The sequence below is a fragment of the Pipra filicauda genome, unplaced genomic scaffold (genome assembly GCF_003945595.2).
Source record: "Pipra filicauda isolate LSUMZ 115617 unplaced genomic scaffold, ASM394559v2 scaffold468_size503134_pilon, whole genome shotgun sequence".
Lineage (NCBI taxonomy): Eukaryota > Metazoa > Chordata > Aves > Passeriformes > Pipridae > Pipra > Pipra filicauda.
In genome coordinates this window covers 80,938-107,047 of record NW_024104607.1, presented here as the reverse complement: position 1 = coordinate 107,047, position 26,110 = coordinate 80,938, and the positions used below count along the sequence as shown (strand labels likewise).

Sequence of the window (26,110 nt, the reverse complement as noted above, 5' to 3'; positions counted from 1 at the left end):
GATAGACCTGGTGCAGTCAGTGGAGTTCTTTTATTTAAACACAGAATATCACTGAAATTAATCACTTTCTGAAGAAATGTAGTTTTCTTTGGTGATTACAGAAATTGTCTAAACTACTAACTCAGACTAGCCAGCTCACTTTATTTGGATAAAGTTATGTGAAATGAGTCTTGCATGCTGTCCTTAAGGCCAGACAAACACCTTTCTCAAACCCCACATCCCAAGGCAGAAAAAGACATGGGTTTGGGGCATTTTGGAGAAGTCATGCAGAATAGTAGAAAACAAACACCAATTTCCCACATAGCTCTAAGAAGAAATTCATACAATAAGCACTTTTCCTTGGAGTCAATTTGCTTTTTTCTCTCTTTCAATTCTTCTGCAGGTCATGGTCTATGGGTATGGCAATATGGTGAAAAGAAGAAACCAATTTTTGATGTTCCAGGGCCTGATGGCAAATATTTATCACCTGTTTTAGCTTCACTATATTTATTTCTGACAGTGATCATAGTTTTCCAGGTAATCAAGTTGTACGTGCTGTCACCTCTGTTCATAGCTTGCAGTAATAAAGCTACATATGTACAGTATGTGTAGTATCCCTTTTACCACTAAGGCATGTAAGAAGCAAATCAAGCACTAAAAAGAAATCCACTGAGAACTGGCTGAACAGCAGATCCCAGAGGGTCATAATCAGTGGCACAGGGTCTAGTTGAAAACCTGTCACTAGTGGTGTCCCCCCCAGGTTCAATACTGGGCTCAGTATTGTTTAACTTAGTCATCAATGATTTGGATGAAGGGGCAGAGGCTGCCTCAACAAGTTCACTGGTGACACAAAGCTGGCAGGAGTGGCCAATACCCCAGAGGGCTGTGCAGCCTTTCAGAAGGACCTTGACAGGCTGGAGAGAGAGGCAGAGAAGAACTGTCTGAAATACAACAAAGGCAAGTGCAGGGTCCTGCACAAGGGGAGGAACAACCTCAGGCACCAGAGCAGGCTGGGGGCCAAGCTGCTGGAAAGCAGCTCTGAAGAGAGCTCTGAAGAGGGGGTCCTGCTGGACAACAAAGCTATCTGTGAGCCAGCAATGTGCCCTTGGAGCTAAGGCAAATGGTATCCTGGAGTGCCTTAGGAAAAGCATTGCCAGCAGGTCAAGTGAGGTGATCCTGCCATTCTACTCAGCCCTAGTGAGTCTGTATTAAGAGTGCTGTGTCCAGTTCTGGACTTCGCAGTACAAGAGAGACATGAAGTTCCTGGAGTGGGTCCAGTGGAGGGCTATGAAGATGTTTAAGGGACTTTAGCATCTCCCATATTAGGAAAGGCTGAGGGAGATGGACTTGTTTAGCCTCAAGAAGAGAGAGATGAGAGAGGCTTCAGTCATAAGTATCTGAAGTGAGAGTGTCAAGAGGATGGAACCAGGCTCTTCTTGGTTGGGCCAAATAACAGGACAAGAGACAACAGGCAGAAACTGAGGCACCTGAATATAAGGAAGAACTTCTTTGCTGTGCACACAACTGTGCACTGGAACAGATTGCCCAGAGAGGTTGTGGCGTCTCCCTCACTGTAGATATTCAAGAACTGTCTGGATACAATCCTGTGCAATGTGCTCTGAGGTGGCCCTGCTTGAGCAGGGAGGTTGCACCAGATGACCCACTGTGGTCCTTTCCAAATTACCCATTCTGTGATTCTGTATTTTATTTTAAACAAATAGGAAGAGAGGATGCAATGGGTTCTGCAGGGGTGAAACAAGCTTTATGCTTCCTATCTACCCTCTGTGGAACAACACCTCTAAGACTGTGGATGCCGCTTTGGGTACAATGTCCCGGTATGAACAAAAATTTTATCCTTTTTTAACATCTTTCCAAATATACTGCTCTTAGCAAATCCATATCACAGCCAGATAGTAAACTCTGTTAAAAGTTTTAGATCCTGATAAGAAATATCTTGAATGGTAAAGGTGGCAGTAAGTTAAGAGAGGTAGTAGAATCTCATGTCACTGGGATATAGGGAAGTTTGCCTAGTGGGACACTCGAAGAGGTTGCTTTACTGGAGGCAGCAACTCCTTTATAAAAGGGAGTGAAAAAGGATATTAAAGTACTTTTTACTCTGAAGGATTGGTTTATGATATTGGTTAAGAAAATTCACAACAGAATTCTTTAAACATCTACCTTTCACTGTAGTTTCTGTTTAAGTGACCACATTTGCCACTTACATACATGCTATAATTTATCCCTCATATCTAATTCAGCAAACTAAGTAAGGTGTGCACTCAGGAACTTCTCTACTGAAAAAACATCTGCAGAGGAAAACTCAGGTACAAATTAAATTATTTCATTTGACAGTCCTCAAGAAACAGTTGAAAATTTTTCACCTCTCTTTCTGCAGCAATTATGAGATGTGATCTTCATTCAAATAATTTGCAGGCCAAAGAAATTGTTCCTATGGAGAGATTAGCACTTCTCATTTTGTTTCTCCTATTCCTGCAAAGTGAATCTGTAAACAGTCTATTATTTATGCAGAAAAAATTTATTCAGTCCCTTTACATTTGCAGTATTCTGACTGTATTTTCTGTTTTGGCTTGAGGTTTTTATTTTTCTTTTCCTTTCCCAGCTAGTTTCAAGCTCAGCTTATTAGCCTCAAAAAGATTTGGTTCTGTCCAAGTGTTGATAATCAACCTTCTAGACATAATAATGCATTCCAGCTCTGCAACTCACCACAGATTTTCTTCGTCTAACACTGTAAATAAACTCTTTCAAACATGATAGTAACTTTACAGTAGATGCTTAAAGTACATAGCCTCCTTATGTTCTAGTTTAGTACGAAGTTAACAAGCTTTAATAATTTATTGTATCCTTGCTTCTGTTTTCTCCTAATTCTTTCCTTTTGTGTATTCTAGGTTTTGATTCCAATTTCTTTGTATGTATCCATTGAAATAGTTAAAATCTGCCAAGTATACTTTATTCATCAAGATAAAGATTTATATGATGAAGAAACAGACTCTCAACTGCAGTGCCGAGCTTTAAATATCACAGAAGACTTAGGGCAGGTGCAGTTTATCTTTTCCGACAAGACTGGGACACTTACTGAAAACAAGATGGTTTTCCGAAGATGCACTGTTTCTGGAACAGAGTATTCCCATGATGATAACGGTGAGCTCATCTAACAATTGTACCTTGGGCAATCTGAAGTAGTTATAAAAGTTGCTGTAATCTTAAATCAAAAAGGAAAACAAAAGAAATTGCACATGTGCACACTCAGCAAACTCCATAACAGCTGTTTTCAGATTAGACTAATTTGATGGCTGTGTTCAGCTAGCAATGACAATCTTATCAGAGAATTCTGTAATACCTAGTACAAGTATGTTGTCAAGACAGTTAAAGCTTCTGGCTTTAGCTCTTGATGTAATAAAGCACTTGAGCACATGGCTAATTTAAGCAAATTAAATAGTGCTACTGGTATCACAATCGTTTGCTGTGTTTGAAGTATACAGTGTAAAATAACAGCTTTAAGCATACAGCCAGATTAGCGCCTGATTGAAACATGGAATGAGATTATCTTTTTGTACTGCGAAATAAATGTAAACAAAGCTGCAGGTTTACATACTAACAAGAAACATAATCTGATCAAACAGCATATTTTATGTTACCTTTGTCAGATTCTTTTCAGTGCTCCTGTGTGACAGGTGTCTGTCTCAAGGTATCTTCACTGCTGTGTGAACACTGCAGTTGAGAGAATATCTATAAGTATCAGGTTCTTGAAACAGTAAAAAGTCACTGTTTGTCACAAGGAAATGTTAGGATTGTTACCCCTGTCAACCCTGTCACCTCATCACCCTTTTAAAATTCTGAACTAATTTCCAATTTTGTGATTTGTTTGTAATTTGTGGATTTTTTTCTCTAACTTTTTTTGTTATAATTTTTGAAATAATCAATCTTAACTCTTCAAATCACAGTCTGTATTCAGGAATATATTGACAGCTACAATATTACATTCCCATTTGCAAAAAATAAGTTTCTTATTCTATGCAACATATAAAGATCACTTATTAGAAAGTTTTCTCAAAGACCACTACAGAATTTCAGTTTACAAATAAGATACAGAATAAGAGAGATAGTAAAAATAGACCGGGAAACCTAAAACACGCTTTAGAAAGATGATAAGATTTCAAATTGGAACAAGATATTTTGAAGTTTCGGATTATGCAAGGATTGTTCTTTTTTTTCTCCTACTTTAAAGTAGTACTGAGGCCTTACAGTTAAGGCACTCTTTTTTAAGAAACGGATGTTTGGGTAGTGTTACTATCCCAGTGTTACAGAAAAGAATTAAGCAGGGAGAAGCTGTGACTTCCTACTTCTGCACAGTAGGTAAGAAAGAGAGAAGAATTAGAACCAGGAGTATGTTGCTGTACTCCTGATACTGCTTGTGACACTCTGATTATTAATTCTTTTTTACTTCTTCCTTGCCATTGATCATTTGCTTGTTCATGCTAATTTCCAAGTGTACTTTGTTCCTTGTGGGAATGATGGTATTGCCAACTAAAATAGTGCAGAAAGATGGTATTTCTGACTGAAACACTGCATTTTAAGAGCTTGGTATCATCAACTAATATGTAGACTGAACTGAGTCTCCTGAATCTGAGTGTTGAGTTTTCAGATCTTTTTTCTTCAAATGTAATGTATTTAACAGAAATCTTAGTTTGTGCATGCTTTCCTCTTATGATTTCAGATTGCAATATAAATGTTAGTGAAAGAAGAGTGAATTTCACACAAACAGAGGTGTCAAATAAATACATAAACTAATTCTTTTTTCAGTCATTCTTTTCACCTTTGGCTGTGTTTGGGCTTTCTTGTAACTCCAGTCACTATAAAACTTCTGACAAATACAATTTTTAAATCGACACAGCATTTATACACAGTACCTTTACACAGTATTTTATTCTTTTTTTCTCCTCTACAGAAAGTAGATCTTTCTCTACAATTCTTTATATAAATGGTGATAATTTCTATTGATTATGTTTTCTATAATCAGTGTTAATAACACAATGAAAACTATTCTTCCTTCAAGTATTTTGTTAGCTCAGTTCTGCAGTCTGATTTTATAACCATAAGTTATTTTTTCTGCTGATGAAACCTTCTTGTTTAGATAGAAAATGTCTATCTATCACAGCTCTTTCTAGTTTTATGGTGTGCATTAACAACATATCATTGCCGTGTGCTTACCTGCAAATGATTTGTCAGCTGCTTTTCTGTGTCTTATACCAGAGTTATCTGAATTTTCCTCATATGTATAGGGGCATATGTTATAACTGACACCATCCTGCTCTGCACCTGAGGTTTTGTTGAAGATTTCAAGAATTAGAAAATTCTAAAATCTTTCACTTAGCAAGAGACCTGAGGCTGCCATATATGCAAGAAAACCAAGTCAAATGCCTCTGTCTTTTCTTATCTATTTCAAAGACGATCTTGTGTCTTTCTTCGCTTATGTGAGTATTTTTTTCAGGAATGGTGGTTTGTTACTTGGAATGAAACTTTGAGCAGTGCTTTAGATTAAGAAATTAGTTTAAAATTATTGTACATCAATCACGATTCAAAAGCTGAAGATAACAGGTCATTTTCTACTGTAAAAATAGATAGCTCTGGATGGAAATATCCTTGTTCTGAGCTCCTTGGCCTAAGTTTGTTATTCTGCTATGGCTGGGTAGCAGTGCCTGTTACTCTAGTTGCTTGGCTCTGCTCATGATAAGATCCTGTTTTCAGTTATGGATAGCTTTACTAAACTTTTAACTGTTTGGTTCAAGTTTTCCATGCCAGATGTTTGCCTCAGGCATAAATTCTGGGAGAGAAATTTCAGTTATAACAGCACCATTCAACCATATCAAACGACAAGGGTAAGATGTAGCACACCTTTTTTCCCCATGGTAAGACTTTCTGGCGGATTTTTCTCTGAAGTCATTTGGAGGCCCTATATTCTGGGGCTGAGCCATGCACACACACGGGGGGGACAGCTATGTCTACACTGGCAGATTGAGCTCTGAAATTTCTTCACTTTGGAACTTTTCTTTTGAAGCATTTTTTTCAGCATAATCCAGGACTACTGCATGTCTATTAATTACTCAACCAACAGATTGTGCATAACCTTAATAAATTTTCTCTAATGCTGCATTATATGCTTTTCTCCCTAAAATTATTCACAGTTATGAAAAATTATCCCATTCTTTTATGTCCTAGGGATTGTTATTACACTGTAGTTATCATCAGCATATCTCTGTTCCATCCACTAGTGCATTAAGAAAGGCACGTGACTTCCCTTAAATGTAGCTTGGTCCTTCCCCTTCTTCCTCTACCTGCGTGTGCAGTGCACAATTTTTTGGGTTTGGGAGCTACTTAGAAGGTATACGCTCTGCTGTATTAGGTTTGGCATGTTTGAGGTGGCATGTCTTTTTCTTGAGTGGTCTTTGGAAATTTGTACCACGAAGCTGTATAAATTCCCCATGTGAAAGGTGAGCTTTATGATTGTGAGGGAGAGTTCTGTTTTGCATCAGGCACGGACATGTTAATCATGGTTTTCATCACAGAGGCTTATGCAGACCTTATGCAGGGTTGAAGCAATTGCATTCTTCTAAAATAAAAACTGAAACCCTGAGCGAGACTTAATATTTTATTTTAAGTATGGGAAACAAGGGGCAGTTTCATGAATTTGCTGAAGAAAATATTTTCCTCCAGAATTCTCTATTAGCTCTAAGTTTCTTATGAGGCTGATTGTGGTATGCGCAGGAGTATTGCATTGTTTTAGTCTAGACAAGAGGTGACAAATACATGAATAATAGAGGACAATAAATTGCACTATTGTGGGACAGAATCTCTTGGCCAACTGGAGGTAGTACAAAGTATTACTCATGGGTACTGCTATGTGAGAGCTTAGTGCCGAAGAGGAATCCAGGAATGCTTGTGAAGGCTGTAGGAGAAAGTTTGAGCATACTCACCGACAGTTCCATGATGCAAGCGCTATAAAATGTTCATCACTGTTGAAGTCACAGTATTTTGGTGGTGGATTATGCACATATTTGGATCAAACTATGGGAATTCATGCTGCATGTTTGGGTCCTGGGGAGGCTATGTTGATAGGGATGGGATTCTACTGACCTATTTGTAGTTATTTGCATGGAAGATAGTCATCCAATAACCTTACAGGTAGTGAAGAAAATTAAGCATTTGTGGGATGTAATTTATCAGGCTTGTTGTTGTTCGTCTGTGATGGTTCTCCAATACATGTCTATATCTCTGTGGTTTGGAATTCTCAATGCAGATGAAGAGAATTCTCACCTCATGTCTGTGTGACCTGAGTTCTTAATTCTGCTCTGTGGTCTCTTCCAAAGGTTATTCTTGATTTGCAGTGTTAATTCAGGAGCAAGATATGTCATGGGCCTCTCCAGTTGAAGAATGATTGTCCCATTCATAAATGTCCTGGGTATTTATGCAATGCCCATTGGCACTGTCCTCTGGTTAAATCCCAGAATTATTCTTCCAATTAGTACTACCTTCTAGCCCAAATGAATATTAACACCAAAAAAACCGCACAACAGCAATAATAACAACAACCACAAAAATCCACAAAAAACCCGAAGGAGTTGTTTCCCTATATGGCAAATTGCATGGTCATTCCATTAGCTCTTCCATTCAGGCTAGTAGACAGCTTCTAACAATTCTTGGAACTGGCCATGCCCCAAGTCTGCGTGCTAATTCCAGAGACAGTAAGTCCAAAAACTGGCGGTGCTTCTGAAAGTTGTTGCGTGATTTAGCTACAACCAGATGGTCCTGGCCTGACATTTGTCCTAGTTGTTTTCCAGATGCTGAATTAATCACACTCTTGCCTATGGGATGTGATCTCTGTTTTTCTAGTTTTAGCTACCCATTGTATGAAACTGTTGACAAAACATGAGTTGAATCTCCATGAATACAACCACATAAATCTGAAAAATCAGAATTTTTCAGTCTTTGAATTCCTCCCCCTTCCTTTCAATGACTATGAAAAAAACCTCTAGACAACATAATAATAAGAGAAGTTTATAGGAATGAAGGCAGATGATGAAAACCTCGGTGATTTTCTCTTGCCTAGCAAAGTTTCTTAATCACTAAATCTAAGAAAGAGTTTCTGCTTTCCACCTTTTCTTGATAAAGGTTGGCTAGCAAGTAATTTTCATAGGAAAGTGCATTATTTTAAAAAAATCTCTTTCTTAGTTTGGGGGCCTGTTTTGTAGTGGAGCTTTCTTACTCTTTTTGTGTGTAGTCAAGAGAACATAGACTGCATATTCCAGCCATGCTGGAGAATTTGATTTTTTTTCTTTTAAAGGCATAAAAATCGAAAAAGCCTTTTCCATAAATGCAGCTGTTGCTTCCAGGGGGACTTACCTGCCACCTTTACAATTTGACAATCTTCAGAAACCAGAATATTCCATTTAGGACTTCCCCAGAAAGCTCAAAACCTTTTGCAGAACTGGGTGCTTCAGGCACTCTGTATAACTTGTTTCTAGTTTCTCTTTACATTTTTTATTGCTTTTTGAAAAATTTTCATTGATAACTAAGGAGAGAATCAGTATGAGCAGACGTAGAACACATTGGGAGTGCCCCATTTTAAATCCTATAAAAACCAGAATAACTCATATTTAGAGACAAGGAATACTTTTCTCTAAACGTATACCTACACTGACAATTTTTCTGAAAAATTTCAAGAAAAGAAGGAATTGTCTCTATTTCTAAATGGAGTAAAGAGTTCTTAATGAAGGACTTAAGGTTATTAATGCCAAGAGGTGAGAGGAAGGGAAATCTTGGTGTTTTCTCATCTCAAGACTTGTCCTTACAGGGAAGTTCTTGAAAAGTGAATTAAGATTATGTTAGCACACTTGTACAAATTTATAGCATGCTAGCTGCTTGACTGAATCTTTATGTAGTCACTAGAGTGCACTTCAAAGTGAAATAAGCTTGCACTTACAAAATAATTAGGATATAAAGTGGTGCAGTGGTGTGAGTAAGTGCTGCACATCTAGATTTACTTCATGATAGTTTAGTAACAGTTCAACAGTTTGAGGCAAAATGGAATTTTCCCATAGTGAAATAGGGCCCACACACTGACAGCTGAATTATTCTGGTTTAGGAGGTCTGCCATTTTATTCTGCTTGAAGGAAAGTTCTTTACAGCTTCCTGATCCTGTGTTTCTAGATAGTGGAACATCTGGCTGTGTGGCAACTGTTGCCTAAAAGATTCAGTGAGAAAAAAAACTCCAGGGCAATTTAAGGAGGAGGTAAGATAAGGGAAGGTTTTAATGAAGCCGCTCAGGCTCAGGCACCTGCCTCCTGACCCAGGTGCTACAATTTTTATAATTATGTCCATCCGATCCCTGTCCGTCCACCCCCCGGCCTTTGCCTCGTTCCACCCCCCGACCCTCCCCTTGGGAATTGAGTCTGGGGGCATTTTAGGACCCTCTCTTCCTCATCTTCATCTTCTTCAGCCTTGGAGGCTTTCCAAAGTTCTGGGTTTGAAGGTTGCTTTGGCTGAGTAATATCTTGTTGTCCAGGCCAGGGGGCAGATGTTCTTAAACAGAATGAAGGCCTGCCTTGAAAAAGAGACTAAATATACTGCTGGAATTTAGGGGGAATTGATATAGAATGGGGTAATAGAGTTGGATATGTGTAACTACTATGCTAAAGGGTAAGGGATGTAATACAGCTACTTCTTAAACCTACATTCACTAAATAACTATTTCTAAAACCTATAAAAATTAAAAATCAAAAATTCCAAGGCAACAGATCCCCCCTGTATCTGTCATAGATGCCTTGTCATAGAACATAGGCATGGAAGATAAAACAGAAAAAAGCAAAGTCAAAATGAAATTAAAGAAATGGGTTTTTAAAATAAAAGAATGTATCTTCAAATACTTAGCAACTATTACAGAAGTGTTATTTATAGCTTCCTGTTGTCTTCAGAAAGGTGGAAGAGAGTTAATGGAATAAGTATTAATTATTGTTTCTTCTTTGTGCCATAAATATAAAATTAACTGGAGCATAGTAAAATTTGACTTTCATGAATTGCATTGCTGTGTTTTCAAAGTTGTTTGTGTCTTTGCCCTTAATAAGAAACTCTATTGAAGGACATCAATTTTCGGTGCTGAAACTGAAAAGCATCCCACAACAATGTCTTTCAGGACATGTTCACAGGAAAAGGTTCTGAATTGGAGAGGGCTGAGTGGGTGGAGAGAGCAGCATGTTCCCAAAGAAGCACTCTATGCACAGCTGAAGCAATATGAACCTTAACCGTAGCATAATGATTGAACCAGGTTTCATTATTTCTTCAAACTTCTTAATTCTTGCTGCATAATATGTAAGACAGCACTTGAGAAAATGTCGAAAGGTGCTCAGGCCTGGTTTTTGTTGTCAAGCTTACTTTGGTATAAACTGAAATAACACCATTTGTATCAAAAGAATTACATTTGACTTGGTTAAATGAGGTTCTAGTCTAGTTCATACTACCCCTTTTCCTCCTTTTTCTCAATGGCAGGAACAATTAAATCAATGTGCTACAATGAAAACCTATATAGAGAGCAAGAGATAGGTATTATTACATAGACTAAAAAGGACTATGCTGTTGATATAATGCTAATAAATAAGATGAGTGCTGCATTAGGAAACAGCAGCTGTGTTGTATAAACAAAATATTTTTAGACATAATGCAAGAAAGAAGAAAGAGCAATGAGGAATCCAGAGATACGGTATGCAAGCATAACAATGTATTGTACATGAAATGCATTCTCTGCTTAACCATGGAGTTTTTATACATGGAATAAAATGATTCAGTTCAGGGTCTTTGAGGTCTTATATTTCAATACGTGTTTTCAGAGCAGAAGCCTAAATTAGGTATGATTATTTAAGAAAATATATCCTTTTTTTAAAAACTCTCTTCAGAAAGAAGTTGGACCAACTGGCTAGCACATTTTGCAAAGCTGAAGTAAGTAATTGTAGCCAGTCCTTTCCCAGGGAATATTACCTGTTATGAGATGCAGCAGCACAACATTCTATCAGTGTACCATTCGAATATCTAGCATCTACAGGGAAAAGATTATCCCTAAGGCAAATACAAACCTTTTTTATGCTTTTCCTCAGAGTAGCCATGTCCACACATCGTACTGACTCTGCTCAAGACTGATTTTGCTGCTGAGAACCCTAGTAAAAATGAGGCACAAAAATGTTTTTCCTATGATTTATTTAAATCTTAAATGTTGGTAAAGTGCAGAAAACGTTAGAGATGTGTCATCTTGAGCAATGTTTTTTCAGCCTGGAGTTTGCAGCATGTAACTGGGAGCCTGCAGAAGATAATGAAGGCAGAGCTTGCACTGTCGGACTGGGCACTGCCCTCACACAAGCCTCATCCCAGGATGTACACTCCATCATATCTCCCCAGATGTGCACTCCATTATACCTCCCCAGTGCAGAGAAGGACAAAAGTCCTTCAGTGTTCTGCTGCATTCTGGTTTTTGAGGCATCATCCTAAAGAAACACACTGTGATGTCCACATGGCTCCCTCCTTCCTTTCTTCCTCGAATGCCTGGGTTTTCTTTGAGAGGAACCTGTGATACTGGGGGGAACAGTGAGCAGTCTGGCTCTCATCTTGATCGAGGGCCTGGATCTGTGCTTAGTATATGCTGCAAATCACTTTGGGTCCTTGGTGCATATTCCTTCTTATACAGACAAACCTATAATCAATTGAATTAAATTCACAGTATAGGGATCTTCATTTCCACTGGGAAAATGAATAGAGGCTTACAGAGCAGAACAAAGTGGAAAGTAGTGGGCAGGAATCCTAGGACAGCTTAGAACTGTGCTAGCCCAAAGTACGTGCAAGAAGTTGCAGCAGCCTGTGCAGGTGGAATGAACTATGGCTATGGCTCTTTCTACCTTCATTGTCTGAATTTTCTGCCAGCAGGAGCCAGAGTGCAGTGGAAGATGTTGCATACCTGGGCATTCAGTTAGAGCAATAACCAGGTGTGCATTCATGTCCAGCACTTGGAAACTCTCCTGTTTCCCATATTTCAGACAAAGCCTAACATATTCCAAATGGAGCTGCAAAAACTCTGATTTACGATACTATACTGATGAAGCTATCACCATGTACTGTGTGTGGTCTGGTTTCAACTCCTCCAACTGCTGTCTGACAGCTAAAACATGTTTGGAAATTGTAACGCATGATGAGGATGGGTTTTTCTTTGATCGTAAAGCTAACTATGTTAAAAGTGATCCTGTGCCAAACTCACCCTATGTAATGCAAGATTTTTCTCAGGAAGTATTTTGAAAGAATTTTTTTCTTTTATTTTGTTAAATACCTTAATAATTAACCTACATTCTAGTGATTTATCATTTGTTATTAGCCAAATCTAATTTGTTACACTAGAGAGGGAAAACAAAGCTGAGCCACAAGTATGTAACTTGTACTGTATATCTGGATAGTGTGGATTATTTTGAAAGTATAATGAAGAGCCTTTCAATTAATACATAATGAAGGAATAAATAGATACTCGTTAAAGTGGCATTTGTCTGCCTAATGAATAACCCAGATTATTAAATGCCCCTGGTCTTTAGGAATGAAAAAATACGTTATGTGTCAGTTAGAGCTAAACAGAGCCTGTCATTAGAGGGGCAGGATTCCACAGCTGTTTCACACCTCTTCTTTCTGTTTTCTTTTTGATTTCTGTATATCAAACTGCCAGAATTGGTTTGTTAACATTGTTTTAGTTGGATTCTTGACTGAGGAAGCATTCATCTAAGATACATCATTTGAAAAAACTCTTTTATTCTGTGTAAGCCATTGCAGCAAATGGCGATAGAAACAAGTGTTGCAGCAGGTGAGGGTACCCTCATTTTCCTACTACATGCTGCATTGTCCTGCCTGTCATGCAGAGAGAAAGGGACAGACTCCCAGGTAGTTTTAACACTAGGCTAGGATTCAAGAACCTATGTTCATGTCTCCACTCTGCAACAGATTACCCTGACCTTGAACAAGGCTTTTTACACTCATCTCTGTATATAAAATAAAGGCAGTAGTGCTCTGTAGATGTGTTGTTCCAAGGACATTTCAGATGTCAGTTAACTGGTACTTGGTAGATGTGACATTTTTGCTGGAAAATACTTTCTGTGAAATTTCTGTATTCTGTTGAAAAGGACAGGAAAATTTTCTGGATGGTTTATTTCCTACTCATACTGCAAGTGAAGACCAAATTAGTTGGTTGATTTCATCAGGCAGAGCTGTGGAATAGTCTGTAGGAATACAGTGAATTACTGCAAAGCCTAACTGCCTTTCAGAGTGTGATGATAAGGGAGACACTGTATTGTGTTACATTTCTAATTATGTTATCTGTATCCTCCATTAGATACTACCATTCAATTAAGACTACACTTTGTTATCTCCTGATAACGGAATCATTCATTATTACTGTGAAAGCACAGTATAATATTAAAACCGGATCAGTTGAACAAAGTCACGATGTCCCTCTCCCTCCTTCTAAGCCACATTTGTTCCTCTTTATTTTTACTGATAGCCAAGCGCTTAGCAATGTACCAAGAACCTGATTCTGAGGAAGATGAGGCAGCCCCAAAAGGAGGAACTCTATCCCAGCGCGATAGTATCTGCAGCCATCAGAGCATCAAAGTAATACACAGGAGCCAGAGCACCAAAACCCACCGGCGCACAGGCAGCAGAGCTGAAGCAAAAAGAGCAAGCATACTCTCAAAGCACACTGCATTCAGTAGCCCAATGGTAAGTCATGAGAGCTAAATGCACAATGTCCTGAATCTTTTAATAGAACTCTGTTCTAAAAAAAAAAAAAAAAAAAAAAGGTAAAGAAATCTGTAACACATTATGTACTTCTTATAGACTTCATTTTGGTGTTTTTGCTTCTGCAGTCACAGCTGTTTGTACAAAAACAATCAAACGTTGGCATAGATCTTATCTAAATACCTTTCCTGTGGGAACAAGCTGAAGGTAAAGACAATCTGAAACCTTTGGGTTTAGTTACACCTTGATTTTGGAAAGAAAATTTATGCCTTGCTTTTATCTACAGAAGCTGAAAGTAGCGTAAGGTTTGAGGTCAAGGACTCTAATTGTTCTGCATATGCCTCTTTTCCCTTTTGTCTGAGGATTTTAAAACTAGCAAGTGCTGGGGTGGACACTATGTATTTCAATTCTCAGACACTGTTCACATACACCATAACATAATTTTTACTGCGTTTCAGTGGTTATCAAACGTTTGCATATGTTGTATTTTAAAAAGTAAAAATCTTTACATTTCAAAATGATGATGAGTTAATGTCCTTGCAACTTCATTTTGTTTATTTTATACTATTGTAATTCTGTAGGAGTTTTACATGAGCTGAATGGTAATAAGAGAGGAGGGAAGCCAAATCTTGTCTATCTAAGGGTTTTGCATTGTTGCACTGTTAACACAAATTCACCCTTAAAGCAAATTACAAATATGGACAATTGAAAGATGCTGTTTGCACTGCTGGAACTTCTTGATTTCAGTCAAGAGTAAGCTCTTTTGATAAAATTCCAAGCTGCAGTTTTTACGTATGGGGTTCTGTGGTTACTCATATTCATCAACTGCTGAGCATCAGGAGATAAAATTCTACTGAGAAAAAAGGCTTAGATCAGTTTATCTTTTAATCTTTTGTATCTTTACCTCTGCCTGTGTTAAGAAGTACTGGAGTTTGCTCTCACAAGAAATATATTAAATAAGTGGAAAGTACTGATGAAATAAAGTTGAAAGTGCTCTGTGTTTCAATATAAAAAGCCCACATGAATTAACTTCAAATGTGTGGATGGTTGTTGTTCTCTAACAAACAATCAAAGATGGTTTCGTTTTATTGTTCTGATGTAAGGCCAAGCTTTAAATGTCATTGCTGTCTATTTTTTCCACACTTTTGGTCTCTGTAGTGTACCACTCTTTAGTAATAGATAATATATGTCTTGAATTAGACAGGAGAGAGGGAGGAAAATTAGTATGTAACTCTTCTCCTATCCACTCCCTCCAAAGTAGATAAATATTGCTGTTATAATTATCTGTAGTGAAAAAGTTAGTAACACATTACTCACATTTCCATTTCTACCAGTAGGCTCACTGTTAACTGTTTGTTGTCTAGAATGGGTGTCTTACAGTTCTTCCCACCTCTGCTCTGTGGTGTAAAGCCACTACAAAATTCTTGAGATTGACACTGCCTTGGATGTTTTAATTTCTTGTTGCTGCTTTGGAAATTTGCAGAATCACTGAATATTAAACACTGCTATTTATTCTTAGGAAAAGGACATCACACCTGACCCAAGGCTGTTAGAAAAGGTGAATGAATGTGCAAAGCATCTGGAGGTCATGAGGAGCCATGAACAGCCATTATCCCATCTGAGTCCAGAACTATGTGACGTTTTTGACTTCTTCATAGCTTTGACTATATGTAATACAGTTGTGGTTACTGCACCGAATCAGCCCCGACAGAAGGTGGGTTAAAGAAACAGAAAAAGAGAGTTTAAGCTTCTTTTGTCTTGATACTAATTTATCTTGTAAGCTAGGGAAACTAAAACCTCCTGTTCTAGTGAGAGACAACTAAAACTAGTTGCGAGAAGACTTGTAGAACCACTGTGTGACTCAGAGGGTATAGTGAAGCATTAGCTGAATAGAGTATGTCAGCTATTTCACTTACATCCATGGCAAGATATGCTTTCATCAACAGTTTCAAGGTACTTCTGAAACTTCCCTGATTTCTTGTACTGTAACGTATTTATTTAATAAGCATAAATATGTCTGTGTGTATGGAAACTGATTTGTAAATGTTCAAGACTTACCAGAGAAGGATATAGGCTGTCAGTGAATATTTCGTATGTATGGATGAAATTAAGAAACGGCTGAGACATTTTTTAAAATGTTTAAAAAGAGAATATACTTGAAAAACATCACTTAAAACTTTCAAATTATATAAAAGATGCATCTTAAGCTCATTATGAGAAATAATGATCATTACTGCTTAAATTGGCCTAAACCAGTGTCATTGATGAATGAGAATTTCAAGAATGCAATCTCAAGATGATCTGTAACACAGAACTATAATGGAATGTAATATTAAAGCTTGCCAGCAGGTGGAATTTCCATTCTGGAGAAAATTCTATAATTTGCTTCTGTTCCAGATTGGAATAAGAAGTGAACTAGTCTGCAAAATGATGTGGTTTTGTGCCAAGGAAGCATTTGGAGAATGCTCAATTCTGCTGTTTCAGGAATGCTACACTGTTATACAATAATATAATGTATGTTGCTATGAATATGCTATTACTGTTAATACTATAGTATCTGTAGAGCAGAATTATGTAAACTGACATGAATGATAAAACTGAAGCAAAATGCTTTGATGCTGAAAGGTAAGACAGGGGAATTATTTATCTCAACATGTGTCTATTGAGAATGTTGTCAAGATTGGCATATTTTCGTAAAACTTTCCTGATGCCACACTTCTCATTAGAAAAATCTTGCATGAACTTTTATTTTTTTAATACCTTCGCTGAATATGCACAAAGAATGACTATGTTTCATACTAATGGTAGCTTTTAGTATACACTACTGATGGTGTTGGTGGTGCGACATTGATAGACTATCCATCAGTCATAGCTGAGGAGGTGAAAGAAGAAAAAACAGTTTTAATAGAAGCATGTGCTTTCACACACAGGTACAATTCTGAAGTTCTAGTAAGTCTGGGGGTTTTTTTGTGTTGAGTCAGTTTTGTCCATTTACTTTCCTTTCTCAAAATACAAATACCATTACTTTTTGCTCTCAAAGAAATTCTGCTCTTTAGCTGGAGATGGTTAGACTGAATATCCATGTCAGAATTCTTGTATAGCTTTTCTTTGGGGTTTGTTCATTATTGGTTTTCGTTTCTCTTTTTTAACTTCTCAAGGTTAGAGACCGATTTGAACTAAAATCTCCAGTAAAAACCATTGAAGACTTCATACGAAGATTCACTCCAAGTCGCTTGACCTCTGGATCTAACAGCAGCAGTTCATCTAGTCTAGCTACTAGCAAATCAATGCACAGATTTGGGTTAAGTGTGCTTTCATCTACATCTACGGAGAGCACTTTAATAAAACTGGACGAGAAGCTGGCATACTCTGTGCAGATAAATAACAATGGCTACAGCTCCCAGCAAGGCAGGACAGCTGTGGGGAGTGCACCTGAGGAAGGAGAACTCCGTTATGAAGCAGAGAGTCCAGATGAAGCTGCTCTTGTCTATGCAGCAAGGGCATATAACTGTTCTCTGGTTGGAAGGCTGTCTGACCAGGTATCAGTGGAGCTACCTCACCTGGGAACCTTAAGCTTTGAAGTATTACATACATTGGGCTTTGATTCCGTCAGGAAGAGGATGTCAGTAGTGGTCAGGCATCCTCTCACAGATGAAATAAATGTTTACACTAAAGGAGCAGATTCAGTTATTATGGATCTTCTTCTACCCTGCTCTTCAGGTACACTTCTTACTTACCTTTGGAGTGGGGTTGGGGGGGTGAGGCAGTTCTCTTTAACTGCTGAAGATGTCATCATATCTTATTGCCTTCTCTAGCAAGTAGACCTGCCTGCTTTTGTTGTGAATATAGTGAATGGTAGAATGGCAGCTGTCTCTATTCTTTTATAATATTTTGCTATTATAGCAAATTTTCTGCAACAAATTGAGGGTTCCTTACCTCACAAGAATAAGTCAAAATAATTTCTGTAGAAGACCTTCTACTAGCAAATTTTATTTTGAGAGAATTTATTGAAACTTTCCAAACCATTTTGCATTTGTCAGGAAAACCTGACTGCCGGTGCTTGGACAGTTAAGTATTTTATATGAAACCCAAGCACTTCCTATTGCAGATTCCCTCTGTTTCATTTGTGAATCTTTACATTCTTTTGTTGCAATGTGTTGCATAAATAAGCACATTTATATGTGTTTGACTATGCTGCTAAAGGACTACTGAATCAATCAGCCATCAAAACAAAAAGGTTGTGGCAAAAGAAGGAGAGATGCTGTTCAGACAAGAAATCTTGGCTTCAAATACATAGTTGACTACCAGTAGATGTGAACCCAAAACTTCCCTAAAGAACAGAGAATTCTCCAGCACCCGGATGTCATATGAAACGGGGACAACTTTAAATAGCTACTAATTGTAATCAGTTGGATTCCAGAAGAACTCTGTAAGCTTTCAGAGACACACAGGTTTCAGTTTGCATTAATCAGTGTGCATTAATCAGTTTGCATCTAACTTACTGTATTTTCAACCCTGAATTTCATCCAGTGTTTAAAGATTACCCCAGTATGTATGGACAGAGCCCAAAAGTGCTAGAGGTACTTCCCATGTTTGACTAACACATTGACTTTGTGGTTACTTTGACATTAATTGGAGTAAACAATTGTGAAAGACTTACACTGTGTAATTTTAGTTCAGTGCAATACAGAAAAGTTTGGCATTAGTGTTCTGTTTACAGCCATATTAATCAAAGCTGAGCCAGAAAAATTAAGAACAACTTGTCCTTAACTAAAAACAAAGTATTCATGAATAATTTTCTAGCAAAGATCTGATATCACAGAAGGCACATAGAGCATCTGTATAAACTTGTTTCCCTCCAACGTACTAATATAATGCAGAATTTGTAGCACTGAGAATTTCTAATAATATACCTAGAAAATAATGTTTGGAAATGAGTTCTCAGAATGGAAACTGAATTTTAAAAGGAAAAGAAGAAATTATTTTATGCCAAATCTTAAATATTTTGTCGCCATATAACAGACTACATTTGAAGCTTCAGTGTCCATTAACAGTAGATTCAATGGATCAAGGAATTTTCAGAGAAATTTCAAGCAGGTCTAGGACCCACCTGGGTAAGAACAGTAAAACCAGTCAGAAAAGCAAACAACAACAACATTATCAAAGGTGGTATACATCAGAGAGGGGGAAGCAGAGTTCCTGAAGGTCAGTGTGGGAATGAGCAATTTCTGTAGCTGGGCAAATACAGATTCCACCATCATTACAGACAAGCAAATTCAAGGTGGCTTTGAAACTGTGCGAGTTTTTTTGTTTGATTTTGGGTTTTGGGGTTTTTTTTTTGGTTTTCATTTTTAGCCCAAACTGAACTATAAGTTTTAGTATACTTTGCTTTTGCAAGCAATGTAAAGTGCGGCCACTAGAACATGATAAGCAGTTACCCTTGCTTTCTAGTCCTCTTAAGCCACTGCTGGCTTCAGTAATTCTGTATGTTTCAGCAGATCTGTCTGAAAAACCTTTGACATTTGTCTTGAGCAGCTTTCACTCCTGGAACTGAATTCGCAGTCTCTGCCTTCAGTATCCTAATGTCAGTGGATGTGTTGTTTATTCCCTCGAGTATGGCATCTTTTTCCCCTTACAAGGAGATCTTTTCCAGGTAAAGGGAGCCTCAGAATATTTATGCTGTGGCTATTATCTATTTTGTAGGATGTGTCACTGGTTTCATCCGTGTTCTCTGGTGACAGTGAAACGTGAGTGTGAGAGGAGATGTAATGCTACGAGAATTCAGGCATTTATCATTTCAAGGAAATGCCCAATAAGGGAATCGACATGACAATCCCACAGCTTGCTCTTTGCTCTTAGTGCTTCAGGGACATGTGAACTCTACACCAGTCAAGCCTGTATCTTCAGACTTTGGAGTATTTGTGCCCTTAGACTGAAGGACCGAGGCAACACTATTTCCATAATCTCCCAGCTCAAACACCACATGGCTTGACTGGGTCTTGTCAGACACAGAAGTGCCTGTTTGGGAGGAAGAGTATTTTAAATTACGACATGAGGAAGAGCCCAAAATCAGAAGTATTATGTTTTAGCTTCATTTGTGTCTTACAGAATCACTATGAACTTCAGAACTTAGAATGTTTATGAATTGACTCCATTTGCTCTGCCTGTATATCTAGTTAAGACTGTGAACCTGATGTATTCTGATAGCGTACAAATATTTCCAAAAGCCTTGAAATTATTCCCAAGAGCGTATTATTTTTACTTTATCTCAACAGACACTGTGTTCATAAATAAGAAAGTTACTGTTTGAGTCAATACCCAGCTCGCACAGGAACTGTGAACATAAGTCATTGAGAAAACAATGACTGGGCTGGCTTTCTGCAGCTTGAGATTATGGAAGGAAATGAAGCAAGCAGAAGGCCACCAGCGCTCCATCATTTTTCTGGAGAAGATTTACTTGCTGCTTTTCACTGACAGGGTGCATGTGGTCACACTGCTCAGCATAGACACTGCATCCCAGATAAAAAGGATCTCCACAGCTGGGTTTTGTCTGCAAGAGATTCCTTCCCCCCTAACTTCTAACTTCAGAGCACAAGATAAATCTCAGGGTAGGACTGATGAGGCACACGAGCAGCTAGAAGGGGGTTTAGCTGTCATTGGTTTGCTGGTGAAGGAGGGAGATGCAGCCTTCCACACTGGAATTGAGAATTCGCACAGAAAATGGTGTGCACATCTCTACTTGTAGAGAATTACTGTCTTTGTTCATTGAAGGAGGTATAAGCATTTGACATTATGATCAATGCATGCATTAGCACCCATGGTATTCAGACGGATCTGAAGTGATTCACACCATGTAACCTTAAAGGGAAAGAAACAACTTTTGATGTGTTTAAGCACCTATTGAAGTTTTCATCATTTGGAATCAGTGAGCCACTGAAATAAGCCACTCCCATATGGGATGTGCAAAAAATATGACATTTTTCTCTAGAATGGTAAGGTATCACAATAAATTAGGAAGAATGTTTGCCTGCTTTATTGTTCTAAAGTTAAAAAAGATAACTCACTAATACAGGAAGTCTTGAAGAAGGTTTACTGCAGTACTTCTTCCGGACAAAAAAGTTTCTTATATTACACAGCAAAGTCACATATGCCAAAAAGATTATCATGCACAAATAGAAAAGAAGCTAAATGAAACTGTGTTAGGCTGCTAGTTCTGTATATGCATATTCCACTTTCTGTTGCAGCTGAATCTAGTTGTGAGCTGTTTTAATAGCTTCTGAAGTAAGCTGGTGGTGTGTGTTGGAGCTGCAAGCTATAGTGTAAGAAAAGGCTTTCCAGTTGCAAATAATATTTCTAGGGAAGTTCTTCTGTAATAGCATATCTGTATTGTCCCTTTGAGAAAATCAACAGTGATAGCATAGGTAGCATTAATAGATAGGTTGACAGACCCATGAGAATATTCCTTTCAGTATTCACCACATGACCTTAATCAGAGATGGAACTGAAAGAAGGTATGCAGAAAATAACACAATCTTCACAGAGTCCCTTAGGAACAACTAGTATGTACACTCCCAGCTTTACAGGTCTGGAGAGGATAGGATAGTCCTTGAAGGTGAGGAAATAGCTATACAGTGAGTGAAATGTTTAGATACGTGGTTGATATAAATGGAACAAAAAACAGAATATTGGGATTCCAAGCTCCCAGTTTCCTTCCTGGGAAGGAAACATACACATATGTGTTTGTGCTGGAGCACATTGAACCAATCCCAGCTAAAGAGAGAAAATAAACAGATGCTCAGTCCTGGTTTTGAGTTCTTACAAATGACTTTAAATGAATAGTAAAGGTAAGTGGAAGTTGTGCTGATGTATGCAAGGTAGAAACTATCTCTGAGCTCTCTGCATGTAAATTCTCTTCTAAAAATCATAGTCATACCCAGAACTTCTTGCGTTGATTCAGGCTGATAGGTAGTATTAGTACAACACTAATGGACAGAAAGACCTTCATGCACTTACATATACAAAACAGAGCACTGTTTCCTCTTCTTTTGAGATATTAACCTTGGTGAAAAAGTAAGTGCTATTTTTAACTGTCATTTTTCTGCACATTAGGAGCTGTGGAAAAGTGTTTGCTAGTAGTGTATGTGAAATCATACTTCTATTTCTAACATTATTGTTTGCTGTGAACATTATCATGATTTCTTAAAATATTCAAGCCAAAGAAATACTTAGGGAGTAATAAAAAGAAGGTCTTTCTCACATACATTCACAGTGACTTTTTTGAAGAGGGAAGACAGAAAAGATAGAACAAAAGGATTATTTTTTTTTCAAATGGAATGTTTTACTTGAGTTTCCCAGGAAACATCAACAGCTCTTTAAAAGTATCAGTCATAAAATGCTGGTACAATGAGTACTGTATACAAGTTTTTATTCTCTGAGGCCATTCAGCTGCTGTTATTTTTCAATCAGTAATTTATTTTTTTCTTCTTATCTAGATGACCCTCAGGGCAAACATCAAAAAAAAATCCGAAGCAAAACCCAGAATTACCTTAATCTGTATGCTGTAGATGGGCTGCGGACTCTCTGTATCGCAAAAAGAGTAAGTAAATGAAGCCTTTTAGTTTGCTTTTAAGGAGACTCTTGACAAAGATTACTGAAGGCACTTATTAATTTATTGTTCTTGATTCATAACTTCTTTTTCATTTTATTCAGTAAAGTATGAATGCCTCTGCATCACATTGACTGTGCCCTCACATACTCTTAAATAGGTTCTCAGCAAAGAAGAGTATGCCTGTTGGTTAAAAACTCATTTAGAAGCAGAATCCTCTATTGAAAATCGCGAAGAGCTTCTGTTTCAGTCTGCACTGCGGATAGAGAAGAATCTGCATCTCTTAGGTAATGAAATGAGAGCTGGACATGAAATTAAAATGTGATAAAATTTCTGGAAGCTTGGCTATGAAATCTGTTCTTTCCCTTAAATTGTTTCTGACAGTACAGAAATTGGCTTCTTTGGGACTTTATCGTGGCTGTCATGTGAAGTATCACAAAGGAATGGGATATAATTAACATAGCAGACATACCCTGTATTCCTTGCTCCTGCCATCATTTTATCACTAGTGAAATGAGTGGAGTATACCAGGGATGAATTTGACATAATATCATAAATGGGAACTGCTGCTCTAAACAAGAGGAGGACTTGGCCCAAACTGTCTACAGAATTTCATTAGCTTAGTGCCGCTTCAACATGTCAGAGACTTCCATGACTCCAGGGACACCAGAGACATGCATAAAGCAAGGCTCATAAACTGCATTTGTGAGAGGCATCAACTCTCATACACATCACTCTCAGCACATGCACTCAGGGCCTGTGTGTTCTGTGGCAAGGGTTTGCAGTTAAAATCAGTGTATGTAAAAAGTATTGCTCATACTTTTCTGAGCTGAGATGTTGAAAGATTCTAAAATGTATGTATAGTCACTATTACTCCATGCATCCGACTGCTTTCTCTGGCGAAGAAACTGGGACAGCCACAACACTGTCAAAGAAAACAATCTTCACTAATTGCCAACATGCCTGTCTCTGGGAGACAGATCCACCTCACCCAACTTTTGATCTCTCCAATGCAGATCTCTAAGGCTCGACATACAGCCAATGGAGAGACAAAAAAAGAAAATGCAGTTCATTTGATCTGTCTTAGATATCCACTTTAGGATTAGATGAATCATGCCTTGAAGTGTCTGGTTCTCTCTCCTGACTTAAAGGGGGGCATGAGTTACCTAATTTGGACCACAGTAATCAATGCCAATCAGGCATTGGAATGGGCTGCTCAGGCTTTGGAATGGGCTGCCCAGGGAAGTGGTGGATTCTCCATCCCTGGAGGTTTTTAAGATAAGACTGGATGTGGCACTTAGCGCCATGGTCTAGCAACCATGGCAGAAGTGGATCAGGGGTTGGACTTGATGATCTCGGAGGTCCCTTCCAACCCAGCTGATTCTATGATTCTATGAAAAAGATTCCACCATGGTTGTACCTGTTGGCACTGGCTGCACTCTAGGGTGGAAAAAAAAAAAGTGAAATTGAGCTGCCAGAAAAACAAGTGAGCTCTAGCCAGTAGTAAACTATCAGCTCAGTCATTCCCCGAGAACCTCATACTGTGGTTTGTATCTTGCAATGATCAGTTATGATTAGGTTGTGGGAATAAGAAGTGAGACTGGAAAAGGAATATATTTTCCTTAGTTTGGATAATAATAGCTTTCCCAACATTGCCCTAAGAATGTGTTTTCACATAAATGACTGGTGGACTTCTGTTGTTAATTGGTTTTTTTTCAAGGAACAACCATAGGAATAATAAATAGCTGAGAAAAGTTTATTTTGTTTTTCCTGTTGTTCCAGGTAGTTTGCATGTCTGTCACCTCCTCACTCTCTAGTAGCTAGGCTTGCATTTCCTCACATTGAAATCTCTCTGACACTCAGTGGAGCACTGATGTATCAGTGGTTACACTGAGCTTGGTCCTGAGTGGCTTTTTGCTGCTTTTCATATATATGAAAATCTTGTCTCTGTCAATTGATTTATGTAAGCATAAAAAAGAGACCCAATCTCTTATAAACAGGTGAAAAGATACAGTGAAAGCATGAAAAAGACACATTTTACTTTCTCATCATGGCCAACAGATTTATGATTTATTTTCTGTTATATCTCATTTGGCCACTAGTGTCTTTCTGCAAGAGCAACAAGCAGCAACAAGGCAGGAAAGGGTTTATGTCTGCAGCCTAATGTGCTGCTGCCAAGGTGCAGTCCTGCTGTCGTTCCCCTTCAAAAGGGAGAAATCTCTAGTGATGCAGCCTCTTCTCACTGAGAAAAGGGTCTTAAGGACCCTTAAGAACTGAAATATCTCTGAGAACTAATGCCTTCTCTAGCAACATCCAGAAGAAATGATGAAGATAGCACAGAGCATAGAGACAATAAGCCTTGTGAACCTCTGGGACTAGAAGTGGCATCAAGTTGCTTTTGAAGTTTTGAAGTCTAGATTTGCTAACTCTTGATGCAAGGGTTTACCCCTGCTACTTTCCTCTCCTCTTTCTCAATAGCCCCAAAAAGCTGCCCAAATCTTGCAACCATTGGTAATTTAGCTGTTTCCCAATAAAAATGACTGCTGGTTGTTTTTGTTTTGTTTTGTTTTGTTTTAAATTCAAGCTTACAATTTCAGGGGAACTGGGGAACCCTAAGTGTTCATTTAATAGAGAATATTTCACTTTCTTTATATGCTTAGGTGCCACTGGCATTGAAGACCGTTTACAGGATGGTGTTCCAGAAACCATTGCAAACTTGCGCAAAGCTGGGTTGCAGATTTGGGTTCTTACTGGAGACAAGCAAGAAACAGCTGTTAATATCGCATATGCCTGCAAGCTACTAGATCACGATGAAGAAATCATCACTTTGAATGCTGAATCACCAGTAAGCAGATCCAATATACAAGTTTACCAATGAACTAGTTTTGCCTTATTTTCAATTTGTACAACTAAAAATTTGATGGCTTTTTTTCCTCTCCCTCTTTTTTTTTTCTTCTTTTCCTGCTTCGTCCATAATTTTCAGGTAGGACACTTCTTTGAATACTTTTCAGTGAATCGTGCTTCTAAATCATAGTCTCATGTATCATAAATTTACTGAAGATATGTAACTTTGTATAGTGAATTCCACCATGAGTGAAAATATGCCATAGCAGCATAAATGCCTGTCTTTGGTATGCATTCTCAAAACATTTCTAGTTTTGTTTATTGGTACTAATGGGTCTAAAAGGCCTGTTATTAAACACATGTTGAGGAAAAAAGCAGTTGATAACCTCTTGAGAATTTGTGCTTTATTTTTTGCCACTGATATGTAGTATTTAGATAACTCAGTCATTCATGTTTTCTCAGGTGACTTTTTCTCTGGAGATAGAAGCAATACTTAAATCTCGATGCTAACACTGAGAGGCAGAAAACCACATCTACAGTAATGCCTTGCTTCCTAATATACCTTTTCTAATCCTTCTGAATTACTGATCTTTTCTGTGCTCAACTTGTTGCAAGCAGACAGTCACAAATTGGTTACTGATACAGTCTAACATACAAGGAACCAGACTGGTAGTGCTATAGTCCTTAAATGAGGTGATAAAGTTGGACTACAGATCAGCAGAGGAGAGGTAGGCCATCAGTATCCAGCTCCAATTTCTTTCAAAAAGGAAGAAAAGATAACAGCATTTTCCATTCTTGAGTTATCAACTGAACTGGTAAATTAATTTTCCATGTTTTTTTCTTTTTAGTCATACT

The 26,110-nt window shown here is 38.0% G+C and overlaps 1 protein-coding gene across 1 annotated transcript in view; it reads left to right on the top strand.

Annotated features, from left to right (window-relative positions):
• ATP10A (ATPase phospholipid transporting 10A (putative)) overlaps positions 1 to 26,110 on the top strand; it is a 111,347-nt gene that overhangs the window by 69,024 nt on the left and 16,213 nt on the right. The window contains exons 6-13 of the mRNA XM_027726394.2: positions 383 to 516; positions 2,886 to 3,138; positions 13,571 to 13,788; positions 15,326 to 15,520; positions 16,965 to 17,526; positions 22,299 to 22,402; positions 22,572 to 22,698; positions 25,072 to 25,256. Coding sequence (XP_027582195.2) covers positions 383 to 516; positions 2,886 to 3,138; positions 13,571 to 13,788; positions 15,326 to 15,520; positions 16,965 to 17,526; positions 22,299 to 22,402; positions 22,572 to 22,698; positions 25,072 to 25,256 — 1,778 coding nt within the window. The remainder of the gene's footprint in view (positions 1 to 382; positions 517 to 2,885; positions 3,139 to 13,570; positions 13,789 to 15,325; positions 15,521 to 16,964; positions 17,527 to 22,298; positions 22,403 to 22,571; positions 22,699 to 25,071; positions 25,257 to 26,110) is intronic.